The 27,565-nt window shown below is 41.8% G+C and overlaps 1 protein-coding gene across 2 annotated transcripts in view; it reads right to left on the bottom strand.

The window, feature by feature from the left end:
* SCAPER (S-phase cyclin A associated protein in the ER) overlaps positions 1-27,565 on the bottom strand; it is a 147,402-nt gene that overhangs the window by 79,966 nt on the left and 39,871 nt on the right. For both annotated transcript variants that reach the window (XM_054588695.1, XM_054588704.1), the window contains exons 18-23: positions 27,360-27,441; positions 25,870-26,022; positions 25,226-25,333; positions 14,579-14,715; positions 11,604-11,669; positions 6,754-6,880 (exon numbers count right to left, since the gene is read on the bottom strand). In XM_054588695.1, coding sequence (XP_054444670.1) covers positions 6,754-6,880; positions 11,604-11,669; positions 14,579-14,715; positions 25,226-25,333; positions 25,870-26,022; positions 27,360-27,441 — 673 coding nt within the window. The remainder of the gene's footprint in view (positions 1-6,753; positions 6,881-11,603; positions 11,670-14,578; positions 14,716-25,225; positions 25,334-25,869; positions 26,023-27,359; positions 27,442-27,565) is intronic.

Below are 27,565 nucleotides of genomic sequence, written 5' to 3'. Positions count from 1 at the left end.
AGAGTCGATGAAATATTGATACAAGTCATGCTCACTTGGACCAAACTTAATGTTATGGCAAAAATGAGGAAAGCGCTTGTGCATGTACCAGGATGTTTTAGAAACTTATATTTGAAATAATTAAACATTTCTGCAAGAAAAGGGTCTTTGGAGAAGACACATTTTGATTTTAACTTCAATTTTTAAATGTAATACGAGTGCTGGCAAGGATGTGGAGAAAGGGGAACCCTTCTGTACTGTTGGTGGGAATGCAGACTGGTGCAGCCACTATGGAAAGCAGTTTAAATACCTTGAAGATTTAAAAATGCTTTATGACCCAGCAATTCCATTTCTGGGAATTTATCTGAAGAAACACAAAACATTAATTTGAAAGAATGCTCTGACAGGTAAAGCACAGTATCACACTGAGTTTTTAATTGGAATGTTTCTGATTATTAAACAGATTTTCTTTGTATTTATTTCTTGGCTATTTGAATTTCTTCTTTACCATTTTCCTACTGAGGTTTTTTTTTTTTTTTTTGGTCATTACATTATAGAAATTCCTTATACACTCTGGATACCACCTCTTCATGGGTTATAATAAAGATTTTCTCTCACTGTTTCTTGTCTTTTTTTTTCTTTTTCTGGTGTCTTTTGATGAATACAAGCTCCTATTTAAAGTGTTGATAAATTTATCAACACTTCCTTTATGATAAATGTCTTTTGTGTCCTTTTCTTGTCCAGGCAAACCCTCAATGTCAAGATATTTTTCTATGTTATCTTCTAAAAGTTTGTTTTTTCTTTTTACATTTAGGTCCATCTGGAATTAATTTTTTGTTTATGACGTGAGGTAAGGTCAAATTTCATTTTCTAAAAAAATAAGGGTATTCAATCATTATAGCATCATTCACAAAATAAACCACACTTTCCCCTAATGCTTGGCAAGCCTCCTTTTTCCACGTATACAGAAACAAGGGCCTCCTGTGTCGTGCACGCACATTTGGATAGGACCGCTTATGAATTCATTTATGTTCCATTCTTCTTTTTCTCCATCTTTGTGTCTTAATTACTGCACCTTTATAATCAGTTTGATAGCTGGTAGAGCACATCCTCTTGTATTATTGTTTTTCAATAGTGTCTTGGTCATTATTGGTTCATTGCAATTCCATATTTTAATTTTAGAATCTCCATTTCAACTTCCACAAAATAAAGATTCAATTTCACAATAAAAAGAATTTTAATTGGGCTCTCTCTCTCCCCCTGCCATCATGGTGCATGAGGCTGACTCTTCTTTGCCAAGTCTTCTCATGAGACTTTCAGGATCAAGAGGTTCCTGGCCAAGAAACAAAAGCAGAACTGGCCCCTTCCCCCAATGGATTCAGATAAAAACTGGCAATGAAATCAGGTGTAACTCCAGGAGGAGATGCTGGGGAAGAGCCAGGCCGGGTCAAGGCGGACCCGCACAGGAGGTGACAGCTCCCACACCTCGGCTGTGTCTGGGCTGCTCGCATCCCCTCTGTCGTGGAGGAGATCACTGCCATCTGAACAATCGGGTGTGCTTTACTGAGAAATTATTGGAAAAATGATTTTTCCCTGTTACATTTTTAAAAAGGATTTTATTTATTTATCTTTAGATAGAGGGGAAGCGAGGGAGGAGAGGGAGGGAAACATCCCTGTGTGGCTGCCTCTTGTGCACCCTCTACTGGGGACCTGGCCCACATCCCAGGCCTGTGCCCTGACTGGCGACACTTTGGGTCTCCGGCCGGAGCTCAGTCCACTGAGCCCCACCAGCCAGGGCTCAAGAATTAATTAGATACTGAACTTACCAAATGCCTTTGCTGCATCTTTGGAGATGACTGTATGCTCTCTCTTCTTCTTTTAATATGATTTAAAAAACTATGATTGACTTTCCAATGTTAAATCAATCTTGGATATCCTGAATAAATCCAACTTTGTCGGGATACCTTATTCTTTTCATACATGGCATGACTTGGTTTGCCAAAATTTTGTTTAGGGATTTTGAATCCAAGTTCATGAACGAGATTGGCTTGTAATTTTATTTTCTCCAGTTTCACTATGATGTGTGCAGGTATAGATTTCTTTTTATTTTCCCTGCTTCTTGAATCTGTGGGAAAGTTCTAAATGATAATCACTTCAAATACTGTTTTTGCCCTGTTATTTTCTCTCCTCTCCTTCTGAATAATTATATATAAACCAGTCCTTTTCACTATATAAAGTATCACATGCCTCTTACAATCTTTTCTGTATTTTCCAATCTTCTTCATGTTTCAGTCTGAATTCTTTCATTTCTATTTTTAAAATTTTCTGTTTTTATTTAGGTAACATTGGTTTTCAACATTTTGTAACTCTCAGGTATACAACAGTATGATTTAAAGTCTGGGTATATTACATTGCACTCAGCACCAAAAGTTTACCACCACTTGTTACTACATAACTGACCTTCTTCACCCATTTTGGATTCCTTCTTACGGACTATCTCACAGAGCGTTAAGTCTTTCTTCAGCTGCTTTATTCTGCTATTATCTCACATACTGCTTTTTTAATTTTGACTGCAAAATGTTTAGTTCTCAGATTTGTTTTCTTTCAAATATGTCATTGCTTTAAAATAAAAACAATGAATACTTGCCTTCTTAAAACTAGTAAGTATAGTTCTGGAAAATCTGTTGGTCTATTTTTATTGTTTTATGTTTTTTTTGTCCATTTTGTCTTGCCCTGTTACAGGCCTAACTGCATTTCTCTGTCAGACAGTGTATCTGACACAAATTATTTTGTGGAAGTAACTGGAGACTTTGGCTGACGCAGCCTTCCTGCAGAGTGGCTTTTCCATGTGCTTCTGTTAGGCACCGGGGAACATGAGCACCTCAAGATCACGTCCCGCTTTGCAGTGACGGGGGTTTCCCAGCCACCAGGTGACCTGAAGCCGAGCCGCAGTCGGTGCAGTGACTGGCATACTTCCCCGCTGCCCCCCCACTGGGACGGCCCTGTGAGACAGGGGCCCAGACCCCGAGGCTTTGCTGCAGCCCCTGGCCTCCCACAGCATTTCCCTACCAGTTCTACAACAACGTCATCCACCACTTTTGGGTCACCGCGTGTGCCCAGCTCCGAGGGCCATGCTGCCAGATCCTGGCCCAGAGACCCCTCACTGCTTAGTCAGGAGTTCGGCTCCGGGTTGTGCTTTGTCTGCTTTGTTCATGGTAACCAGGGAGCGGGGGGTTCTGAATCTCCGGCGCCGTTACTACTTTTAGGTCTGTAAGTATAAGGTATGTTAGGTTTATCTTTAATTTCCTTAAAAGATAAAACAATACAGCTTTAGGATCTGTACATACAAGGCCCTGCAGTTCTAGTTTCAGCTTGCTCTTACTTGTAATGGGTAATTCACTTCCATGCTTGTTCTTTGACTGTGGCTACTTGTTCTTGTAAAACGATCCGACAAGCTATCTAAGGCCTAGGAGAAAGGTGTCTTCTTCCCACGGGGACTTGCATTTGCTTTTGTCAAGTTCCTAGGGACACCACTCGTCCATCAGGGACTACTTTAAACTCAATTCAGCATTGTAATAATACAGGTGACAGGAACCGGGACAGCAAAGCTGCCCCAGGGCTGAACGAGGGTTCCTCACTTCTGTATCCCTCCCAGAGGCTCGAGGCGATGCCAGGAAAGGGTCAGGGGAAGGGAAAACCTCCCAGCAGATTTCCAACATGGGCAGCTCTTAGGCTTCTCCTCTTGCCCTCTCACTCACGAGGCTTATGAACCATAACTCTCACATTTGCCAGCCTGGCAAATGCTCTTAGGGAATTCAGTTATAAGCACAACTTTCACAATTCTTGCTTCTTCTTTAGACTGGTAACTATTTAGTTTCTTCTTAGCTCTTTGATGCTTTTAAGAAAATTATTTTTGCAGCATTTTTAGATGTTTTTGTTTGTAGAGTAGGTGCAAACCATAGGACAGCATATTCCTTACAGAAGTGGCTGAAGTTTGCTAACAGGCGCAACAAATGCAACAAAGCTTACAAACTTCCTGTTTCTGAGAGAATCACAGAACTCAAAGAACCACGGGTATCCAGCGTCCTGACCTCTTCCACCCCATGAGTGATCCCGTGCATCCTACTCTATGCCCTCTGCTGGAGAGCAGTCCTTGGCACTTCCAAAAATCCCGAGGAAACCATGGCTGCACCCATGACAGACAGCACGGTGCTGAGGCCCACGTTAAGGGGTGAGCCCTCAGGCTCCATCTCTCACCCTTCCTCAGGGGGGAGCGCTTGCCTATGCCCATTCTGACCACTCCCAGGCTGACCCAAACCCTTCACTGGGTTCCTGGCTTTAGCTCTCATCATTTTGTTACTCCAGGCAGTTTTCCAAACAAACAGAAATGGTTCCTTACAATTCCTAGACCGAAATCATAAATATCATCAGACAAATTGCCTGAAATGCCATATAACTCAACAAACAGTTACACAGAAAGTGAGTCTGCCTTGGCTAGGTATGAGCATTTTAGCGATAAAAGTTGGAACAGGGTCTTAATGTGGGTTCACACAGATGATCAGTGGTCCTGCAGTGCCTACTCTGAGGACCACTTTGTAGCAAGTTCCTGACACAGACCATTTAGACTGGGCGCCAGGCTTCATTTTTCTCCCCCAAACTGTAAGGAATCACTGGTATTGCAGTTAATAGTCCCTTTGTGAGTGAAATAACTTTACTTAGATTTTTATAATGAATACCTTTCTTATAAAGACCATTTTACTTTTTCCTCAAAAATTCTGAGTACTTCAATCTAAAACAATATTCATGAGAAAAGGTGCACATGTTGGTATTTTCAAGCAATTGCTATTAGTGCAAAGTATAAATATCCTTTATAAAAACAAAACATAATCAGTATGTGCTAATTTTGAAATAACTACAGAGATTTCTCCAAGGCACACCAAGCCTCCAAACTCTACCAGCACAAGCCAGACATCAACCAGCCCCCGAGCTCCATCACTCAGAAGAGGCCAGCCGTGCTGGGCAGTGGAGGCTGTGGGCCGGCTCTGGGTCACAGAAAGCACCGGCTCAGGTCCACAGAGGGCTGCGTGGTCTGACGCCAAAATGCCGCTGAGCACTACCTCGTAATCAAGCTGGTCATAATTCCACCCGAGGCACATGCCCTGACCAGACCAGCAGGAATGTCACCAGGGAACTTGCTAGAAATACAAATTCTTGGAACTCACTCCAGACCTAATGAATCAGAAAGCCAAGGCGGGGCCCAGCAAGCTGTTTTCACAAGTCCTCCAGGTGACGCAGATGCAGACGAGCCTGGGGCCCGCCAGAGACACTCGAGTCCACCTGCTGTGATGCGGGAATGCACCAGCAGCACTGTCTCTAACCAACCACCCACCCACCCAACCAACCTCCCTCCCTCCCTCCCTCCCTCCCTCTCTCTCTCTCTCTCTCACACACACACACATACACACACACACACCCAATTCCTGAAAACAAATTTCCACTGCCAGGAGAATGGATGAAAAACTGTACTATTAACACAATCAAGAGTTCACTGTACAACAGAGAAAAGAACTGAAAAACAGCTACACTTATAAGCTTAAATAAAACTCAGAACCATAATTTTGAATGTTATAATTTGAAAAAGTCTACAGTATAATACTGTATAAAAGTCAAATACAAGAAAAACTAAATAATACAGAGGTAGGCAAAAGCAGTTTTACAGTTGTGAGTACACAAAACACAGTTTATTGTTGTGTTGTTATTTATTAACTACTGTAGCATTTATTTGTATTACAACTGTAAACTTACTTGTGCCTACCCTTGTATATTATTTAACAGTACATTTCTATGATAAAGCAATAAAGCTATTTTTAGAAAACAAAGAAAAGCCACCCCTTCACTCCTGCGCAGTGTTGCCCAGAGAGGGCCCAGGCTGGGCTGCCGGGGGCGGGGGTGGGTTCACAGCGGGTCCTGCGTTTGTTACTTCTACCACTACCATCTTTTTTATGTATAAGATGTTATGTAGTAAATTTTAACCCAGAAAGTAGGAAACAAAAAAAAAAATGCAGGTAATAAACAGATATGGCCATTACCCTAAAAAGGAAAATTAGAAACCACCTAAGAAGTAAAAATTGTGTAAACTGTAATTTATTCTTCAGTTAAAAAAATTTTTAGGACGTGAGAAATTATTGATGATAAGATTATGTAAAATAATGTAAAAATGTACAATAAAAGGATTAGAAAAATACAATAAAATGTCAACAGTGGGCATTACCAGGAGTTTGGTTTCTTTAATTTTCCACTATTAAAGTTATTAAAGATATTTTAAACTGTCTCTGAAATATTTAATGACTCTAAGTCATTAAAGAAAACTGCCAAATCTTCTACTGGAAACAGGAAGAAAATTGGTGTTTTGTGAAAATCTATGATTTATGGGCTTTATAATTCAAAGTGTTATATTTTCTGCCATAAAAATGTTATTTATCTTTATTGGTATGATTCCATTTAAAATAATTTCATTTTGTTTGTGTGGAGAAAAATATGACCAAGAAAAGCATGACCTAAAGAACATACTTTTGTTATTGAGGACTTCAATTAAAACAACTGAAAACAAGTTCAATTTAATTAAGAACTAAAGAAAACCATCTATCAATGCTGACTGGTTTTGGAAATGCGGAAGAAATGCACACACCAGCCCCTGCCTGGCAGCCTCACGTCCTGTCAGAGTGAGAAACCGCCGCAGAGACAGAGGCCAGAGGCCTGAGGTTGGTTACGTACCTCTTTTTCCAGGACTCTAGCGATCTCTCCCAGGGTCCGATCCAAAGCGGAAACCTTAGTGTTTGCCCACGACCCACTGTCTTGTACTTGCAGCTGTTTTAGCAGATCTTTGGCTAACCGCTGAAGCCTTCAATACAAAATGGAATGGAAAGGAGTGAATGACGGGGAAGGAGGACGTCCAGGAACTAGGCTACCACACGGCATTTTTCCCGACTTTCTGAAACAAGTTACTTCCACTACTGTATTAGAAACGGCTTCCCAGGACACCGAGGGGAGAAAAGGAAGCCAGGCCCTCCCAAGGCTGATCCGGCTTTCTGTTCACCAGCCACATCATGTGCTCATGCACCAAACACAAGCCATGGACGGTGCTGCCCCCACACAGACTGGGGGAGCAGCTGCTGCCGTCAGTTCCCACGTGACAGGTAAAGCAGAACCAGACAGGAGGCGGGAAGAAGGTGAGCACAGGATATGGCAGAGAAATGAGTGCACGAGCCTGAGCAGGTTTTCATATTTTCATTTAAACCTTCATTATGTTATAAGCATCGTAAGCTCTCGACGTCAGACTCCGCATGTTCCAATTTACAAGCAACGTGGGACTTCCTCCCGCTGTTTACCGTCATTTACTTAGAAAATCGAGCAATTATCTGCTTTTCATCAAGAAATACTGCACAGGTCCGAGGTCATGGGGCCCTTTATTCAGGAAGGGGGCTGCATGGTCCACCTCTTTGCAGCCCTTCCTCTTGCTTCTCCTCCCCACCCCCTTGCCTCGGCATCTCATACACGCACACCCAGGGCACCCCCGCCCAGGTCTCGCACACATCGGCCCTGCAACCGCCCCTTCGCCGTTACCTGTCATGGACTCTACAGGTCACCCCGCCACCACTCGCTTGTTTTCTTATCGCTCCTGGCAGCCACCCCAGCAGGAGTGACCACCACTGTCTGTTCCGCTCATACCGGGGGGCACCATCCCCAGGGCCCTGCACCCATTGACTTTTTTAGCTGGGCTGATAAACACTGGCCACCTCCCATTCCTGGCCTGAGGAGAAGCCACGCCACGCTGTCCGGACCCGACAAGGCTGCCCGGCTGCGCCTGCCCACGCGCCACAAAGACGGCTCCAGACACCCCCCAGTCTCTGCCGCACCCGCCCCTGCATCCCCCTCCTGCTTTTCTCAGACGCTCTTACATTGCCCAGAGAAATGGAAGCTACTGCCATCAACGAGAACATCCTCATTTCTGCCATACATCTTCCAGCCTCTCTGCACCTCACCCACACTCTCCTGTTTCTCCCGTCACGGTCCAGGAGGTCGGATTCCTCCCACGCGGGTGACCCATCCCGCAGCCTCCACGGGCACCGCAGTCTTTCCACGTCTACACCCTCTCTTCCTCCTGCTTCAGTGTCTTTGTAAGTGTTGCTCATTCATTTCTTCTAAAATGCTTCCCCCACCTCCACATTATCTAGAAAATTCCTACTTGTCCCTAAGTTCTGAGCTTAAACATGACTTTCTCTGCTGGGACTAGCCCTTGAAACCACCCATCACAAGTCTGTCCCATGCAGAGCTTTACAGCAAAACATCCTGCAATGGGGCACTTGTTCCATATCTGGACTGTCCACAGTGGGGCTGCCGAGCACTCGACGGACAGTCGCTGTGACCGGGAACTACCGCACTGGACCGTGCAAAGCGCAGTTTCACCTCGACGAGAGGCTCTTGTCTCCTGTTTGCTGCCCCCGCCCCAGTGCACTCAGCAGACCTTTAACGACAAATGGTCTAAGACGGAATTTCTTCTTCACATTCCTAATAACATCCACAACCTCACAGATTATAAAATACGTTCCTATACGTGGCCTTATTTAAGCCTCTGAGATACACCATCCATGAGTATTATCCCTGTTTGAAAAATGGAGAAACTGAGGCTCCAGCAGGTCAGGACACTTCCCCAAAGTCTCACAGTTGGTACAAGTGCTACTGGGACATGTAACCCGTGCAATCCATCCGCAAATCTCAGGCTTTTCTCTCCATATGACACCAGTTAATGCAAAAAAGGAAATTAATTCACAAATGAATAATGTCCTACAATACAATTTCATCCATAATGCGTATGTAAACATTTAAAATTTCTAAAAAAAAAAATACAACAGCAAATGCAGCTTAAAGGCGAGGCTGGCGAACTACGCCATCCACGTGAAGTTACTTCGACATGTGGAAGAACGAATACAAAACTCCGGGGTCAGAAATACCTGTGCTGGACAACTGGCTCCAGCACAGAACCACATGTGCAAACCCTGGGAAGGCTATTTACTCCAAATCTCAGTTTCTTCCTCTTAAAAGTGGAGTTTATATATATATTTTTTCCTTCCAGAGCTTTTGAAGCTCACAGGTAATTAATGCAATGTACAGCATTCACTAGAGTAGACATCCAAAAAATGATCAACTGTTATTACTATTCATTGACAAAAGGTTCTCAATCTAACAAAAGTGAAACAGAATATAAGAAATACAAAAACTGAGTAAGAGCAACATACTTCTTTTCCCTTCTAACCAAGTATGGGCTGGAGTCCCATCCGATTAAAGTTACTGACCTTATCATGTGGAAGAATATTGGCAGCGAACTTCACTGTGTGATAGACAAGCAGCCACTTCAGCTTTTGGCTGAACAAAGCCTGCGCAACATGTAACTAGATACCCAGCCTCGGCAGCGGATGCCTATGAATCCAGCAGTATTCTCACCAAGCAAGCGCCAGTCCACTGAAAACCAGAGGTACTCAGGGAGGCACAAGGACCATTTTAATTCACAGAATACAAGAGGCTTGTTTTTCACCCCGAGGTAAATCAAATCAGGGACTCATGTTATCTGCCCTCCGAGGAAGAACGCCAAATCCAGCGGACGCTTAGGTAACAGGAGCTAACCCTCTGCCGCACTCCCTGCCTACCCGTCTCGAGGAAAAAGAGCCTCACATTTTGATTCATACTTTAAATAATTATACTGAAGTCCTGAAAGCTGTATGTTCCCTCATGGCAAGAACAGGAGCAGTTTAGAAGGTGCAGCTTTTAATGCAGAAATTGTTACTTGGATTACTTCTTGCATGAAAAAAAAACAGATGCTCCGTAACTCCTACCATAAAATATGGTAGTGTCAGGTAACTGGCTTTGTGAAGAATGTCGTATGGTCAGATGTTTTCTTCTCACAACCTGAACACACTCCACCAGCAGCCCAACAGTCAAACCTCTCAGTGGTAAATGTGACATGTGAGAACATCTCTAGAAGGAACCCTAACCTCGCTCACGGGGAAGTCTGGGGGAGCCTGCTGGGATCATGTCTATTTTTAAAGAATTTGCTCAAGCCTGTATTTCTAAATATAAGAGCTCAAGAAATCCCGACTGAGGTGAAAAAATCGGTGTACAGATTCTGCCTCCTCCACCGCACACTCTCACTTCTGCCCAACAGCATCCCTTCTTACGGCAAAAGAACGCGTCCTCCCCGCGTAGGCCCCTCACCGCACACTCCAGGGCTGCACTGGACGCGCTCAACGCTATCAGCGTGCCGCTCTCAGTGGGAAGGGTCAGGAAATGTGTGCATGTTACCTTGTGAACAAATGCATTTTATGTGACATATATATCCCTACACATTTACATCTACATTCCCATACATTGGAAATGATGAGTTAAAGTGGTACCTGCAATTCCAAGTCATCACCACACGGTGTCTCTACCGTTCCTGGGTCCGCATACCTCCCTTCTCCGGCCGCCAGCCTGCCTCACGCCATCCTTACCCGTGTCTGACCGGACCAGCCCCGACCCAGGACACCCCTGCCTGCTGCTGCCTCCCTGCCCATTCCGGGCTCTCCCGCCTTCTCACCCTGTGTGGGTACTGACACCCTTGCCAGGCTGCCCGCTTCACCGGGGCCCCTCCACTGAGATGGCTCCCCACGACGCCGACTCCCCACACCAGGCCGCGTGCCCTGCCCCCGTGGAAGCTCCCTTCACTCTGCGTGGGCCCTGAGCCACCACACCCAGCCCCCCCAGGCCCCCGCAGGAACGTCCCCCTCGGGCCCCACTGCCTCCATCCACCCCCAGTGCAGGGATGCTTCTGATCTACATGTGCTAGTAGCCACATTACAATGCTGCAGCCTACCTGTCAACAACGGTATGGTCATGGATACTCCTCAATTTGTGGAATTTAAGTGTTTCTTGACCTTTTCCACCATTCAATGTCATCATTGTATACAACTCTTTGGGCACATTTTGCAGGATTTCACGGAGCAGCGTGAAGCCTTCAGGGTGTGCCCTGTGCCCCACTCCCACTGCCTTCCTGAGACCACAGCAGCTTGCTCTCCATCACCAGCGCGAGACCCTCTCCCCAGCACCTCCGCGGCAGCGCATCAGGGAGGCGCGCACGGGGATGTTTCTGTGGGACTCGTTCCACCTACACCCAGGAACGGGGTCTAAATCCCTATCTGCCAAAGGCGGCTGTCACAACAGATCTGAAAGATCTCCCACAGCAAGAGCCAGCGGTCTTGCCAGAATCGGTTCTGGTAGAACAAGTGATGTCCTGGATGAGATGCTTCTCGGCTGTGGGGACTGTCTTGTGCCCTGAAGAGTGTTTAACGGCATCCCTGGCCTCCGTGACTGGATGGCAGTAGCACCATCTCCCAAGCGGTGACAACCAAAATACTATCCCCTACCCCCTGGCAAAGTAGTCCTAAAGGGGACACCACTGTGTCAGGATAATAAAGTTCAACGTAGCAGACGTGAAGCCCGTGATCACAGGCACATGCTGAAAGCTCAGATAAACTTTGTTGCAGGCGGAGACTCAAGAGATGGAGAGCTAACATGGAGGATAAAACACTTACTTTGCTTTATAAGGTGAGTCAGAGCCAGAATTTTTTGTTTCTGTTAAACTTTCATATTCCTTGGCCCTGGAGAGAAAAAGTTTAATCACTGTTAGTTATTTTGCTGCTGATTTTTATAACAAACAAAAACTTTGGCTCTGTTTTTCCTCTCCAAAATTAGGAACATTACTACATTATTTTTCACACTTTCACTTCTGAGAGTGCTTCTTTAAAATACTATAAATGCTGTTCAAAAAGACTGAAAAATACACATTTCCTGATAGGATAGAAAGCAGATTCATAAAAACACTTCTGAGTTTACAGACCTGGTACAGAGCAATGCTTATTTTTCAAAATGTTAAAATCATAATTATAAAATTTGAAACCATATTGTTTTACAAGGTAGTTGAGGTGGCTATGTATCCATGTACCTCAAAAGGTATATAATGTGCCCTGGCTGGTGTGGCTCAGTAGATTGAATGCTGGCCTGAGAACCAAAGGGGTCACTGGTTTGATTCCCAGTCAGGGCACAGGCCTGGGTTGCGGGGCCAGGTCCCCAGTAGGGGGCGTGCAAGAGGCAACTACACGTCGATGTTTCTCTCTCTCTCTCTCTCTTTCTCCCTCCCTTCCCCTAACTCTAAAAATAAATAAACAAAATCTTTTTTAAAGAAAAGGTATTTAATGTAAAATTAAATACGCGTAAAGAATAATCATTAAACTTTAGAAATAATGTAAAAGGTATTAGAAATAATTTGACCAGACATTCAAAGACTTGTTTTGCTTTGCTTTTGGTGTTTATACTAACTAAATATGAAATGTCTTGAAAAATCTGAGACAACTACTTCCTGCCACTGTTGAGCTCGCTGCAGCTTGCCTGACCCAGTCAGGTCAACAGCCACCGATGGCTCCACCGTCTAACACAGGTGTCACTACAGAAACCCATCGATATGACTTAATTTGTCATTTTATCTTTTTGGAGGAAAAAGTTAATTCAGATTTTAACTGCTCACCCAAAGGGTCTTAGCCTCAAAGGATTAGTCCAGTTACCTATGAAAGAATTAATCACGATGTATACCAATCCAGACAGCAGTGACAGATGAAAAAATAAATTGTTTCATAAAGCGTGAAAGACACAAATTGCAATTGGCCTAATAAGGAAAAGGAAACTAGCACAGGCTATACCTGGAAACAAAGGAATAACTAAATTAGAGTGAAACATTAAGTTATGTATTATTTAAACCAACACATACTCAATGCTATCAGCCAAACTATTAAGACATATCAAAATGGAGAAATAACCACTTTGTGCTTGCAAGTAGTTATGACCTTGTATGAAAGGTGGCTGAGTAAGTCCCAAGCCCTGTGCGGGGAGCTGGGCAGTGACTGTTTCACCCAGCCTTCAAACCTCGACGCGGTAGTACCTCCACCTGACAAAGATGCAACTGAAGCTTAGGAAGATGTCTGTTGTACCCAAACATACACTTCTCTGGGGCTTCAAGCGGAGAGGGAAGGAGGTGAGAGCTGGTTGTGTGGACACCTGTGGGAAGGGTCACCCAGGAAGAGGATGCCGCAGGTTTTGAGAAAAGAAAACGGCAGGCTCTGACTTCCATTTCCCAGGCCCGCTCTGCTACAGAGCGCAGAAGAGGCTACCCGAGGCAGGGGCGGAACCAAGGAGACCAGCGGAGGGCTGCGGCAACCGCCCACTGAGAGATCAAGGAGGCCTGGTCCCGGGGCCGGCAGTGACGGTCGACAGCCAAGTGCAGGGCATCATTTGCCGTTGGATTGGACTTGAGGTCGTGGGAGAAAGAGAAGGGGTTGGGATGGGGAGGAAAGAGCAGAACCTTGTCTGGGATGTATCAAGTTTGAGTAAAACTGAAGATATAAAATTGGTAAGTAGAGGATATTTAAAGCTACAGGACTGGGTTAGCTCATCAAGTGAATGTGCACAGAGATTAAAAAAAAAGAAAAGAAAAAAAAAGAAAGAAGTCCAAAGCACAGGCTTCTCTGGTATTCCAGTGTCAAGAGTTCAGAAGATTCTTAGCATGAACTAGAAATGAAGACCTATCACCCCCTGAAGTTCACCATGGAACTATTTTTAGAACTTGGAGGGACATAAAAAATACAATAAAAAAAGCCTGTTGTATTCTTTGCTTCAACAACTGCTCTGACGTTTCCACTGATTGTGTAAAATGATTACAGAATCTTTTTTTTTATTGCAACCTGATACTGGAAACTGTCCAGAGGGGACCACCATTCCCCGTCATTCTAGGCCCGTTTCTCTGTCCCCATGGGTCAAGCTTCTCCATCTTTCGAGACATTTGGGAACAAAGGTACGACAACACGTTCAGACTACCTTCTCTCAAATTACCTACAAAGGAGGAACGGCAGTGTGTCCTCGAACAAGACTCATCCATCATCGGGTGATGACAGAGCTTGTGAGGTCATGATGTGCCACACAGCGGTCTGATTCTCGGATGTCACTTTGAGGCTGATGATAAACTACAGGTCTGACAACTCACTTTCCATTTCCAGATATTTCTTGAACTTTTTCTTGTTGTGACAGGCAAGCAAATTGATTAAACCTAATCATGGGATTTGACACTACAGCCAGCAGACTTCTATTTGTTGATTGCTATTGATTTTCTTTAATACTTCATTTAAAAATCAATAGTTGGAAAGAGAAATAGGCTTGGTTTACACATACTTAGACACAGCACTGCATGCTGGAGGAGGCACAAGTTTGGCAGGGCTTCTGCATCAAATTATAAGAAGAGCTCTTAGCAGGTGAACGCAAGGGCTTTAGATCGATATGCAGTTTTCTTTCTCAATCAAAGAAAGTGGCTATAAATTAGGCTCATCAGTATTATTTTCAAGGCTTTGTTGAAGTAAACAACTTTAAACTTTTTTGGGGGGGAGTGGAGGCTCTTCCTTGAGTTTACATGAAAAAGAATACATCACTAATAGTTTTGTTTTGGTTTTAAGGATATTTATGATACCTGGAGTTCATGCGGGCTTTTATCTTCTTGGCTTTTTTTTTATTTTTTTGCCGCTCTTCTCCATCTTTCAAAGGCTCTGGTGGAGCTGTACTTTCAACCACTATGTCAATAATGTACTTCTTTAAGGAAAGATGCTCCTGCAAGATAAATACATGCAATAATGGAGAAGATGATTAAAAAATAACTCAGCACTGCTACAGACCACAGTAAGGAGAAAACATTACACAGATACAGTAAAAGTAACCTCCAGGAAACACTGGTGCCACAATCGCTTTGGATATTGTTTCACTTGACACCTTCATTGACTCCTGCAACCTTTGTTGCACATGAGCAAAGTGCTAAGAATGCAAAGACATAGCCCTGTCCCTCCAAGTACACAGGCAGGTGGAGAGGTAAGATACAGACCAGAGCCTGCACTGCCAAGTGGTAAGCGTCAGTCAGAGAGTCAGAGATTATAGCAGGACGCGGGCGGGCGGGCGGAGTCACTGTTCACTGAAGGTGAAGAGGAAAGAATTCCCCGTATCTTTGATACCTGGAGTGCTCAGCATAAAAGAAAAGCGATACAGACACAATACAGAGGAGGTTACGTAAAACTCCTGTAGTCTTTAATCTGAATTGTATGAATTCACGAGCCATTATCTTTACCTGAACAAAGCATAAATAAACATGCACACACAAGTTTGTATATAATTGTGTTTACACATCCACATCACATACATCTTATTTCCGAATTCCGTTCACAATGACCAGCCCAGCAGCAGTGTGCATCCCCGTCCTGAAACACCGTTTCTCAGTGGAAGGAACCAAGGCGTCTCAGCTAAATAGCTGACCATAAAGCCTAAACATCTTCCCACGCCAAGTGACAAGGTAACTATCATATTCAGTTAGGCTCATGCCAAAAAGAACGTGAAAGTGAACTTTAAGAGGCTCTCACTACCAAAAAGTGGCATAATTTGAGGTTCAGGAAAGAAAATTTTAAATGAGTAGACTTCATCAAAAGTGTTTACTGTTAAGTTTAAAATTATATGTATATTTTAAAATTAATTGGACACCTCTGGAACATAATAGAGAACCAATCTGTTATCTTGAAAACTGGTAAATCATCAAAATCTTATCCTGCCACTCAGTAACCAAATAGATGAGGTTAAGCATTTGTTTATAAGTGTATTCCAAATAATAAATGAAAATAAAATGTAGAATCAGAATACCCCCCATATGCAGGAACTAATGAATCAAAGAGTCTACTCACTAATTAATGGCTAATAGCATCAGTAGCTGATACATCAATACCGCAAAAATAAAAACAATCAGATATTATGCTCATCTTGATGAAAAGACTCAGTACCAACTACAGTTTCTCCAAATGGGTTGAACCTTAGCCCAATCAGGCCTCTAGATCCCCCTGCCCATGGGCAGGGCACAGACAGGACACAGAAGCACCCTGTTCCGGAGCAGCCTACACGGCAACAGAGCTTCAGCGAGTCACACAATGCCTCTGCCAGGGCCTGAATTTCCCGGACCTGCCAGAGCTGCAGGGAGCCACGTGACTGAATTCCCAGTCAATGGAATAGTGAACGCATGCTCAGTATTTGAAGACCCATCCGCCTTCCTCCACTTCTGCAAACGGAAACACAGAAGAGCCTGGATCCTAACCCTGTGCACACAGGCCAGCAGCCTCCCTCTCCTTCAGACTATCCTCAGCAGTAGTCGGTCGGTAAGATCTGGCTGCCTAATTATTTTCCCTCTCTTCTCAGCACCCTAGATCGCCATGATCTGAGCCATGCCCTGAACCCTAGAACCTACTTTGGGCTCCAATCCTTGATGACGTCCTTTCTTAAAACCCCAAGGAACCCGCCAGGACCAGGGAACGCAGCCGCCCCGCCAGCCCCTCCTAAGGTGAAGAGTGGTCTCCAGGCCCGGCAGCACTGCACCCGCACGGCCTGCCATCCTGGCCCTGTTCTCAAACCGCCCACTTGTCGCAGGGCCCTCTGCTTAGTATTTCGTAAAATGCTCAGGAAAAAAATAAAGATATTTTAGATAATTTCACGCCTGCAAAATTACCCTTAGGCAATAGAGAAGTACCAAAAGATCTTTATAAATATAGTCACTGCAGTGAGATTAATACAACAAAATACCAGCAGTAGGGAATTCATTACATAAATTATGGCCCATGCATCAATATGAGACTGACGATACAGATTTCATTAATTTTAAACAACAGTAATCTTAAAAACCATTCATGGCATAATAATAAATAAAAAATCAGGATTCAAATCTATACAATACAGTTTATATATAAATGTGTAAGACTTATATGTTCATATATAAAAAGCAGAAAATGAGTAGATCGAAATGTTAACAGTAGGCATTATCTTTTCTCAAATTTTCTACAATTTATAGATATTAATATTAATTGCAAAATTAATGCTAATAAGAAAATGCTAGGAAAGCTCTTTTAAAGAAAAGAGGGTTGATTTGTATATGGTTACAGGTGCTGTACGCTCACTTGTGCTGTGGACGAATGAATATAACATGTTAAAATACACTCATCTTTTCATTATTACTCAAAATTCTAATTATTATGCCATAGGCGCAAGGAAAAGCAAGATATCCTCTGGAGATACAATATCTATGACTGACTTAGTCCTTTCCAAAATATGAATAAATCAGGACAAAAATCACCCAAAGGGCCCCTGGGTTTCCTTCCTTCTTAAATTCACGGGAAAAATACACTGTTGCCCTCACAGAGTCCTGCTCTACTACTTACTAGTTAGAAAAGACTGTTAGCTGGCCATTCTAGCTGACGCTTTCATGCTACGTGAGCCTTAACAGGCCTTTCCCGTTAGGCACCAAAGAGCAGACAGATGCATTAGGAAGGGCACCAAGTCCCGGCATCTGCAGCTGGATAACTTCTGCAACTCATGACAGAGGGCCTTCTCAGGCCCCGGTTTCCTCACTAGTCAAATAAAGGCAGCAGACGGTAAATTCTAAAGTGCCCCCTTTCCTAACATTCTAAGTAAGAATCAGTGAAAAGACCAAAAGCTAATTAAGGATGGCTAATTCCATACACACATGCTAAAAAAGTTAAGTCTAGTTTTTAAGTCACAATTGTGACTTCCAATTGAAGCAACATAGCTACAATATGAAATACTAATAAATGTATATAAGGAAACTAATACTATACAGACATGATCTCATCATAGTTTATACCCCTCTTATTCTTTTAATTACCTTTTATGATATACTAGACCAAAGCTCTGGCCTTTCCAACATAATTTACTATATTAAATATTGAGGTTTATGACCCTGATATTCTATCAAACTCCTTCTAAAGGTTCTCATAATTTCTTATTTTGAAAAGAAAAAAAAAGAAAGAAAGAAACAAAGACATGAAAAAATTAAGCTGTAGATAGGTTCATGATCTTTGGGAAAGAAAGTAAAAGTTCTAAAAATAGGCTAATAGTGAAATATGAAAGACACAATACAGGATTGCTTCCATTTTTAGAGCTCTCCCAAGTGTTAGCTCAGAATAAACACATTTCATAAAATGTGGCACATAGATACACTGAAGGAAATAATCTGCTTCCCATTATTTTGAAATATTATAATATAGAACTGAGAATTTTTAGGAATGTTATTCTTCCTAGATCAAAGGGGTTTAAAGGTCTCCTTTGAAAAAAAGAACAAAGCTTAATAACAACAACAAATATATTTTTATTTGAAAATCAAAAGGTGTTTTTTATATAGAAATCCAATGTCAAGCTCACGAGGCTCATTTCTCTGGAGCCAAAAGTTTACTCTCAGGAGCAGGGTGGATGCCAAGTCTCAACGCAGGTGAGAAAACGATGCAGGGGTTTTCACACGGTGTTTGGAAAACCATTTTTCTCTCACCATGATCTGTGCGTTCTCAACCTCGTGCCAAGGGCTTGTGACAAATGCTTAAGTTAAAAAGGCAGGATTCTCTGCATGTCAGAGTTTTACTCAGAATAGGACTGAAAGGACCGGGAGTAAATGGTTATTTTGACTGTTATCATTCCTCCATAAAACTACTCCAGCAGATTATCCTTCAGACAGTCCAGAGAAAAGCTGGTGCGTGATTACCGATTTGCTGGGTGGCATTAGCCACATCCAATAAAGTATCTACATATATTATCCAAACACTACTCAAAAATGAAAGCACCATATACAAAACTTAGTTCATTTATATGTAATTGAGCATGTTTAGTGAATTGTGAAACTGTGAATTCGTCAGAGACAGCATAAATTGAATGTAGCTCATGTGACATTATGTATTTGTGTTTCCTGGGCACGTGGACAAATGCAAAATGCACAAGCAGGTGCTGAATAAATCCTTAAAAAATAAAATATAGAGTTTGAGAGTTACATTATATGTAAATAAGATTTAAAACTTTGTCAAACAGTAAATTTGAGAAAGTCTGAAACATAATGCCTTTTGTCAAAACAATGCTCTTTGTGACAGCATCGTTTTGAAAAATTACATATAACGACAACTTTTCAAGTTTTATAGGTGATTTTAATTATACAGAAGACTTAACTCTGCTAAGTTCTCTTTCTAGAGGCATAGGACACACTTCTGTTTTTATATATTACAATCTATATACTGTGTTGCTGGAAATGACAGATGAGAAAATGAAGCTAATGTAACGCTATGAAACAGACACCATGAAAAGAGAAAAGCCCATCTTCTGATAAGGACAACGGTCCACCATCTGTCCCCCTGTCACTCGGTGACAATTACAAATATCCCATCAGTTTTCTGATGGGTGAAGGTGATAAACGAGGTAAAGACTTCTTCTGCAGACTCTGGTGTTCCTGTCTGACCTAATCTGAGGTCTAATAGGTGACTCAAAGCAAAGCCCAGAGCACAAGCTGATTAACTGAACATGCTGTGAAGGCAGAAAGAGATCTGAGCTCAACACCACAACAGGGAACAGTCCAGCTGCGGTGAGGCGGGCCTTGCAGCGCCAGGTGATCTCCCAGGATTCTCAGATCGCAAACACAGCGAGTGACATGACTCTCAGGCTGGATCCTGAGACATCATCTCAATCACGTTCCCGTGACAACATCACCACAGATCACAAATAGCACCAGCCTTTCGATACAAGACCAAAGGAACAAGCACGCTCGGACACAGGCAGCTCCTCAGCTCTGAGTGGCTTCAACAGTCTGGATGGCGGGGCTTGAGGGTGTCCCTGGCTGCACATCCGACACATGGCACCAAAACAGACACTCCCTTTAAGTCTATTAACTTTTAAATGTTTAGGAAAAGGATACATGTAAAAATATGAAAGTATAGTAAATATGATATAAATACAAACTAAATGTGATATATACACAAAATAAAAATGTAAATACAAAGTAAAAGGAGAGAAAAGTTAGACTACTCTGACACCAGATAAAAGAAAATTGCAGTCACTATCTTAATATCAGACAAGGTGGAAAAGAATGTCATTAGGGATGAAGAAAGTTATTTCATAATAATTCATCAAGAGCACATAAAAAACATTAGTGTTTATATGTCTATTAACACAACTTTAAATTACATGAAGCAAAGCTAACTGAATTGCCAAGAGAAATTTTAAAATTCCCAACTGAAATCAAAAGATTTCAGTATCCCTCTCTCCAAAATTGATAGAGCAGAAGTGGGCAGAAAACCAGCCAGGCCGCGGTGGCGAGGCGACGAGCGTGCCCACGCCCCTGACCACGGCGACCGCTTCGCGGAGTGTGAATACGCTGGGGCTTATCCCGCCGCGGCCGTAAACGCACAGGCGGCTCGGTGCACCGCAGCTGCGCCGCACCGCTCTCGAAAACCAGCAACGCCTGTCCAACTCGTATGACTCTGGGCATTGCAATATTGAGTGGAAAAACTGAAGTCCAAAAGGATTCCATACAACAGGGTACTTTTTTATAGAACAGAAAACAACTAAAATAGAAGTATAGTTTTTCGGGATAAATCTAGATGCAAAAATAAAACTATGACGGGGACAGTAGAGAAAATGGGGGAGAAGGGAGAGGAGGACCTATCAGGTATCACTTCCCAAAATAAGGTGTGCAGTATTACTAGTGTACAAAAGTAATATTCAAAGAGAGAGGCACTAAAGAGAAAAGAAAGATATTTCATATTCTTAGAAGACAAAATCCACCAGTAGGATAAAATATGTAAATAGTTTCCATCTTGATGATGAGCCTAGGTGACATATATACCAAAAAATACAGACAGGAATAATAGCAACAGCATATTAGCAGTCTTTCCATTTTTGAGAAAAAGGTTGTTAATAAGGACCAAAAAGAGTAAAAACAGTAAAAATGCTTGCATAACAATGAACAAATCTGATCTAATATACTGTACATACCCAGAGAGAAAACATATTATTCTTAAAATTTTATATGTATTAAGCTATAAGGAAAATCAATAAACGCCCCAAAGTAGAACCTACCTAGCTATATTCTCTGACCATAATGCAATAAAAGTTGAAATCAAAAACAGCACAGCGCTCACTTGGCAGCACGTGCTTTAAAGCTGAGCACCACACAGAAGATCAGGCGGCTCCTGTGCCAGGTGTCAGTCAAATCCAGGGGTCACCCCACACACCCCACACACCCACTCCCACAGAAACCCAGACAAAAGGCCCTGCCACCCTTCTAATCTGTGACCTTAGAAAGGCCTCTCTGTCTAAAAGGAAATAAAAACTCACACTGAAAATACTTCTAAAGTCCATTAACTATTAAAAACAGAATAAGCCTATAAGAAATGGTTAGCAATTAAGTGAAGAAAAGTACACGCACACGCACACACACAAACCCAAGACAGGAGTGCACCAACATGCCACTGAAAGAATTACTATTTAGAAGATATCTACTTTTGCCAACTTAATCTATAATTTCAACATAATCTCAACCAAAATCTCAATGGGATTTTCCTAGTTTAATAAACCAACTGCAAAGGTCATGTACCAATGGAAAAGCAGAGAAAGAGCCAGGGCAATTCTGATAAAGAAGAAAGAGGAAGAATCTTAGCCTATTCGAGATGGAAACAGAGATGGAAGCAAGAAGAAAGCAAAGAACACCTACTCAATTCTTGGAAATAGTACTTGTCAAGCCACACATCTAACACCCAGGGAAAATATAGTTCACAAACAAAAGCGCATACAAACACCAACAACAACACCAACACCACCACCACCCCAGAATTTCCTGCCAGGAGATTCTCTCTAACTTGAGTGGTGGGTATATCATAGATAATTGTTTTACTCTTTTTCTACTCATAGTATATATACATCTAATGCTCTTATGTATTTATAATGTATTTCACCAAAATATTTAAAAGTAGAAAAAGACATACCATACAAATACTAGGCTGATGAAACCTAGATGTATGGTTGAATGGCTTCTCACGTCTGCTTAGTTTAATTGCATTATGAGAGCTGTCTAGGAGTCAAAAAATAAAGTTTTATCAAAACCTAAACAGTTGAAGCTTCTAAACTGTGGGTATTTGTTGCCTATTTAACATTGCATTTTACAGTACAGCAACTGTTTAAAAGATTCAGGGAAGAGAACTTCATATACTTGTAGTTTGCTGACCCAATGTCACAGACCCTACAAAAACTGTAAGAAAATAATCATTCTTCGGGTTTCTTGTTCTGACCCATTGATTAATAATCAACATTTCCAAAACTGAAGGTTTAATAAAAAAAAAAAAAACCTAATACAGAAAAGACACTGTGCATATTATTGGTGAAAGTGTGATGGTCATACAACATCAGAAGAAGCATGGAAAACAGGTATAATTGGAGTAATATTTTTTAATTATTGTGATTTAATTATTTTACCTTAGCACATGGCATTTGCCCAACTCAGTCACAGATAAATGATTAGAATTTGTCCTGATAAATACAAGAAAATGCTCTCTGTAATAATCAACTTTAGATTCACAACACATATATGAAACAAGACACCAGCTGCAGAAACCAAGCTAATATTCTGAGATTTAATGAGTTCATTTACCTTTCCCTTTAGTATGTCAATAATCAAACTTGAAAAGTTCAAGTTATAGATGTTTTCTTCATATGGTTATAATAAGACAGTAAATGCTTCGGCTTCTACTCACAAAGGGTAAGCAAGGTAAAGAAATAAATGAATCGATAAGGAATCGTCTAGTATTTCCCAGACTGCCTTCCACTCTGAGAAGTATCTACTACTTCTTCCACCTTAATGCTCGACACATCCTGGCCAAGGAGATCAACTTATTATTTCACTAAAACGAAGGATGTCTTTATGTTTTTGCTAATTTAAAATTTCATTTTTTTCTTCAATCACTTAATTAGCATAATTTTTGCAAGTTGTGTACTACTTTGGAATTTGAAAAATCACATTTGCTTGTAAACATCCAATAAATTATGGTAACATAAGATCCTTCATGAAATTCCTTGTCATACATTCCACGAATTAAATGAAAATAAACTGTTATTTTTACATATTTATATACACAAGCTAACACACTGAACTTGAATAATTTGCATGCTTTTAAAGCCAAGGAGTCTCACAAACAGAAATACATGGATTCTAAATTTAAAAAAAATTTTTTGACTTTATTCTTTATATAGGATTACATGTACTTCATGCAACTCCCACAAAAATCATTATCAGCTTCTCCAGATGAAATAAAGAGCGAACTACCAAAAAAAAATAAAAATCAGAGTTTTAATGAAAACAAATTTCATTATTTCTCTAGCAATGCACACAAAAAAATTAAATTCTGGAATGCATTTAACTAGCACTCATTTGGTCTGACCTTTAAAAATCACATACTTTCTTCAGATGGATTCTAAGATAACCAAAGAGGAAAAAAGCAAATATCTAACAGCTCTTTTTGTGAAGGCTCATGAAACATTAAAAATTTCCTGGTCAAATTAAAATCAAAACACTAAACCTTTCTTGCAGGGCAGCTACCTATTATGTTTAACGGGCTTAAAACAAAATATGTCAAAGATCAAGAGTAAGTTATCTGATATGTCAAACACATAAGGTCAAAGGCACAGTTTTATTAGGTCAGAGGTGGTATAAATAAAATCTTGTGTGTCGGAGAAGAAGGGTCACAGACCTTATGTATATAAAGACATCACAGATGACAAGTAATAACTTTAAGTAGAACAAGTATGTTTACTATAGATACCTTCACTGATTAAAAATGAAACTTCCATGTGAGAAATATAAAATTGCCTTTCTATATCATGTAACTCTTGTGCTATACTGCACACTGGTGTTTGGGAAGACAGGGTTATAACTAAAAATAACTGCAGTCCCGCAGTGCTTAGTGACAGCGACATGTTTTGAGAACTGTGTTAACGGTTTCACGGTTGTGCGAACACCGCAGTCACTCTCACACACGCCTTGATGCTGCAGCCCGCACGGCATATCACTGTACTGAATACTGTAGGCAGCTGTAACACAATGGCAAGTATTTGTGCATCTAAACATAGAAAAGGTACAGTAAAAATACAAAATAAAACGTAAAAATGGTACACGTGTGTAGGGCACTTACCGGGAACGGAGCTTGCAGGGCTGGAAATTGTCTGGGCGAGTCAGTGAGTGAGTGGTGCGGGAATGTGAAGGCCCAGGGCCTGACTGTACCTCGCTGCAGACTTCATTAAGCACTCTACACTTGGGCTACACGAAGCTTTTCTTTTTAATTATCTTTCTTCAATAGTAAATTTACCTTAGACTTTTTGTAATTTTTATACTTTATAAACGTTAAAATTTTTAATTTTTCAACTCTTTTGTACTACGACTTAGCTTAAAACACAAACACATGCCCTGAGCGGGGTGGCTCTGCCGGTCGGAGCATCATCCTGCACACCAGCGGGCTGCAGGTTCATTCCACGGTCGGGGCACGTACGGGAGGCCCCGGTTCGATGTCTTTCTCTTTCACATCGATGTTTCTCCCTCCCTCTCTCTCTCTAATCAGTAAACATATCCTTGGGTGAGGATTAACAAAAAGCGGGGGAGTTAAATACACATCCGCACCTACACACGGTATAGCCCTGGAGAACCACAGTAACCTTTCCCAAGCTTAAGAGATGCTTGACAAACATGAGTTTTTCATCTTTGGATAGTTTTACAAATTTGTTACTACAAATAAAACCATGAAGTTCATAGATTAGCAATGTCATCCATGTCCCAATAACAGTTGGATAAAAAAAAATTTTAAGAATACTTACGCAAATCTAAATTCCATGTAAATAATTATTATAAATAAATAATACATTTCTCAAAATGTCCAAATCATATACTATCAATTAGTATGTTATCATATATACTATCATATAAAATAGGATATTATTTTGTATGATATTCATATTGTCAACCGTTTGCCAAGAAATGTAGAGAATCCCTAATAATTCTTATATTATTAAAATATAAAAACACCATAACTTATACGGAAATTATATAAAAAACAGTACTTAATTTTCCGTTCTGTGCTTATTAATATGTACACTAAAATAATAACCCACTTGCACACTGTCACCGTCGTCATTACATGTCAACACAGTTTGAAGCAAGCAACAGACATGCACGTGACCACGGACTTCTCTGAGTGAAGAGGAGTGAAGGAACCAACGTGCTCACCACTTCCTCATCGGAGAGCTCCCGCCCCTGGATGCTGCTGCTCTCTCTCACCGCCTGCTGGTGCTTCCTCCCTTTAATGTGGCTGAACAGATACACCTCTGAAGAGATCTGAAAGCAAACGAGCAAAGCAATGAGATCAACACCGAATTAAGTCTTGTATTTAGTGTTACCCCTTCAACTCGGTACACCTTACGCAAGTTGACGTCACTCTAGTATTTATGAATTAGGCTTAATAATGTTTTCTTTAGGGTGCAATCCTGAGAATGCTCCAGAGTAGACCCGGTCAGAAAAGGGTGTGCCAGTATAGCCAACCTGATCAGGGTGTCACCTCCTCCAATTACCAAGGTGCAAGTTTCAGCACTGAAAACACTTCTTTTCTCTTTTCTCACTACCAAAAAATATTGCCTCGGGCTATCACTCAGCAGGTACACTTCCACGAGAGCGGCATTTTGCATTTCCACTACTAAATGCTGATATTATTTTTTTACTACTTATTGTGCATAAAAATAAAAAAAAGAATTCATGGTACTCAGCAGATGCCTTAGTGTGAGTTTTAAAAAACAGGGAGAGTATATTTTCACCATGTAATAAAATTCAGTAATAAATTATAACGTATCTCCACCATGTTGGTAATGACCACCCACCAGGACATTGCACAGAGAACACTGCTTCTTTCTTTCATAAGGGGTCAGCTTGGGGGCATAATCAGTATTTGCATGTCGTCCACTGCTTAGCTCAGCAGCTTTTTCTTTCCTTTGTTCCATCTGCTCCATGTGTCTTCGGATGCTTTCATCATGCTGTAGGTGAAGTCAGAGTTTGAGGATATGCAAAATTATTCAATTTATACCGGTAACTTGAAAAAAAATATTTCTATAAAATAATAGGAGATCATTTTAATTTAGTGCTAATTTGAACACTGAAGACAACAATTTACATAAAGCCCTTCAACATCTCCCGCACATACACTAACGTTTCTGAAAGTGTGCTCCATGGAACCACACCATGGGACATCAGTAAGTGCTTGTGGAATAGGTTCCATATCAAGTAAATTTGGAAGATAGTGACTGTAAAGGTTTTAAAAACCTTTAAAAAATCTAACTTTATATAACCTGTAGTATGTCCCTATGCATGAGCCAAGACGCAGTACACCTAGCTCATAACGAGCACCACTTCACACACTGACCACACACAGCATGGCTTTGGGGAGCGCTTCCTGAACACACTGCAGGACATGCTGACCCACAGCAGACAAGGCTCGTTGGGCCGGAGACTCGACCCCACAGCCACCGTGTTTCTAGCTGTCCCACAGCTCGCAGTGACTTCGCAGAGAAGAGAAAACACGCCAAGAAGCACTACTGCGGACTCCGACGTCGTGTTCACGCCGTTTCCCGCGGCTGACCTGGCATCCCGCCCAGCGACCCAGTCCACCACACGTGTAACTACCCTTCCTTCAGATCCAGCTGAAGCATTATTCTCTAACGTTACTTTCCTGACACCCTTCCTATGGGACCAAGTGCCCTCCACCGCACTCTGTGTAACTTACGGGGATTATCTGCTTAGCATTCGAACCTCACGCTGGAGTCCGAGTTCCTTGAAATTTAAAACCATGTCTTAAGGCATCTCTGTCCCCATGCCTACCACAAGGCTCAATAAATATTCACTGCATTAAACTCAAATGGATGATGAAGTCCTAGGATGACACGCACAGTGAGACGTGGTGCATCTACCACATGGAGTTTCTATCTCCATGAGGCGGCGACACGTAAGCAGCTGTGACACAATGGGGGGCGTCCACACTGCTAGAAACTGCGGTACTTGCGATGAAGCGTTTGTGGAAAACACCACTTTGTCATAACCTCCCAAGCTACCAATGTTCTAATCACTGCTCAGTAAAAACAAGAAACGTTAAAGTCTGTTTACTTTTTTCCCTCAATTGTTTTATCTTATTAAAAAATAAATTTAGTTTTCAGAGAGTTCAACTAGCTAATATGATGGTGGCCAGGTCATATATCTCGCATCCAAAGATGAGTAGGAATCCATACTAATTCAATGTTCTAGACAATCAACGAGCGAGACTTTACGCGCATGCTCTGCGGACAGCTCCGAAACATCACGCGCAGATGTGCGTCCCCACCTTGAGCTGGATCTTTTTCTGCAGCTCCTCCACAGCCTCCTGCTGCGCAGCTGTGAGTGCGGCCAGCCGCTCTTCCCTGTCTCTGTGAGAACGCAGTGCAGGGACAAACCTCGTGGTTAAAAATACAGTTAGGATTCATAGGCTTATATATGCTAAAGAGTTATTATTTTTGTAAGTGCCTGGTAAGTCCCAGATGTACTGCTCAT

Source organism: Pteronotus mesoamericanus, unplaced genomic scaffold (assembly GCF_021234165.1).
Source record: "Pteronotus mesoamericanus isolate MK-2021 breed Mesoamerican mustached bat unplaced genomic scaffold, CSHL_Meso_final contig_1242, whole genome shotgun sequence".
NCBI lineage: Eukaryota > Metazoa > Chordata > Mammalia > Chiroptera > Mormoopidae > Pteronotus > Pteronotus mesoamericanus.
Note: the sequence above shows the minus strand (reverse complement) of the source record. Positions and strands in the feature narration are given on the sequence as shown.